This window comes from Octopus bimaculoides, chromosome 16, assembly GCF_001194135.2.
Source record: "Octopus bimaculoides isolate UCB-OBI-ISO-001 chromosome 16, ASM119413v2, whole genome shotgun sequence".
NCBI lineage: Eukaryota > Metazoa > Mollusca > Cephalopoda > Octopoda > Octopodidae > Octopus > Octopus bimaculoides.
The window spans coordinates 37,728,125-37,729,907 of record NC_068996.1 but is presented as its reverse complement, the minus strand read 5'-3'; the positions used below and the strand labels follow the sequence as shown (position 1 = coordinate 37,729,907).

Sequence of the window (1,783 nt, the reverse complement as noted above, 5' to 3'; positions counted from 1 at the left end):
ACAGACAGACAGACAGACAGACAGACAGACAGACAGACAGACAGACAGACAGACAGACACACATTCTCATTTTTATATATATAGATTATTAAGCTAGTGTTTGGAACATTAATATAGAATTTTAATGGAAGGTTTTAGTTTAGATCCCTTAAAAGAGGAAGTTTGTAGTGTAAAACCAGGGATTGTCTCAGAAGGGTGAAGACAAACAAGATGGAAAGGTCTGAAAGCTAGATCATATGACTAAGATAATAAATTTTGTAATTACAGTCTCTGTTCCTGTTGATTTTGAAAACAATGGAGAATTTAGTAAAACAACTTTGTAATTATTAAGCTAGTGTTTGGAACGTGAATCCACATGAAATTTGGATGGAAGGTTTTAAACTTAGATCATTTTGGAACATGAAGTTTATATCATAAAGCAGTCCTGATGGGTTGGTATCAAAAGGGTTAAGGGTCTTTCATCTTGGAGACAACTTTTATTCTCAGTGACTTTCCTACTATAGGAACAAGACCTGAAATTTTGGGGAAGGAGGTTAGTTGATTACATCCATCCTAGTACTGACAGGTGCTTATTTTATCAACCCTGAAAGGAAGAAAGGCAAATATAACCTTGGTAGAATTTGAACCCGGTACATAAAGACAGATGAAATGCCACTAAGTATTTTGTCTGGCACATTAATCATTTTGCAAGTTTGCCATCTTAAATATCAGATTAATTTAGTACATTCTTCATTATTTTCAAAATGTATTGTAACAAAGGTTATGCAATTCAATAGATATAAAGTGACAAATGGATTTGTATATACACTGTGGATCAGTCTTTCCCACACATCTCTGCAAGTAAACTTTGTTAACAATTCACAATCTGTCAAGTCTTTATTGATAATAAAGTTGTAATGCATATTGACTCCTTTAGTCATTTGCTTGAGCCTAACCCATGAAACTGGCTTTATGCTTCAATTTGACCTACAAAACAGAGTTTGACACTCTTGGCAGAGTGATATAATAACTTGCACTTATTTTAACGACTGAATAACATGTGACAGACATACCGTATATCTTCCAGAAGTTCGACCTCCTGTTGATGTTTTGATTGCAATTTCTGCAGTTGTTCAGTGTGAATAAGTTTTAAAGCAGCAGCATGCTTCACCTAAAAAAAGGAAGAAGAAAAAAAACTCTTACTTTCATTCTACAAACATGGTTTTAATTTTTTAGAGAGTAACTTCAGGTGGAGATAAACATATAATCGTAATTGTAATCTTTAACAACATCAAGACAGAACTCAATACAATGTTGTGTAATTGTATAAATACAGTTGAAGATAGATATAATATGCTACTTCACAGTTTCACCAAATGAATTGCATACTATGCAAGGGGATATCCTATGAATTCAGAGTCATCCGGTACATTTCAAAGTCCAACTCCTAGTATCTCACAACTGGAAACTTTCAGGTATCACATGATATACAGCACAAGCCTCTATATCACCTCACCTCTTCTCACCACTTCCAGTGTCCCCTGAGGGCATATCTTAACACATCTTCACTATCATTTCACTCTCATTATCATACTAATCTTTTATTTGTTTCAGTCATTTGACTGTAGCCATGCTGGAACACTGTCTTTAGTCAAACAAATCCACCCCAGGATTTAATCTTTGTAAGCCTAGTACTTATTCCATTGGTCTCTTTTGCTGAATCACTATGTTACAGAGATGTAAACACAGTAACATTAGTTGTCAAGTGATGGTGGATGGACAAACACAGACACACAAACATATA

The 1,783-nt window shown here is 34.5% G+C and overlaps 1 protein-coding gene across 7 annotated transcripts in view; it reads right to left on the bottom strand.

Moving 5' to 3' along the window:
• LOC106881394 (F-BAR and double SH3 domains protein 2) overlaps nt 1–1,783 on the bottom strand; it is a 286,511-nt gene that overhangs the window by 226,025 nt on the left and 58,703 nt on the right. For all 7 annotated transcript variants that reach the window (XR_008265738.1, XR_008265739.1, XM_052973716.1 and 4 more), the window contains exon 2: nt 1,053–1,150. Coding sequence is in view for 5 of the 7 variants with exons in the window: in XM_052973716.1 (XP_052829676.1) it covers nt 1,053–1,150 (98 nt within the window). In the remaining 2 variants the exon portion in view is untranslated. The remainder of the gene's footprint in view (nt 1–1,052; nt 1,151–1,783) is intronic.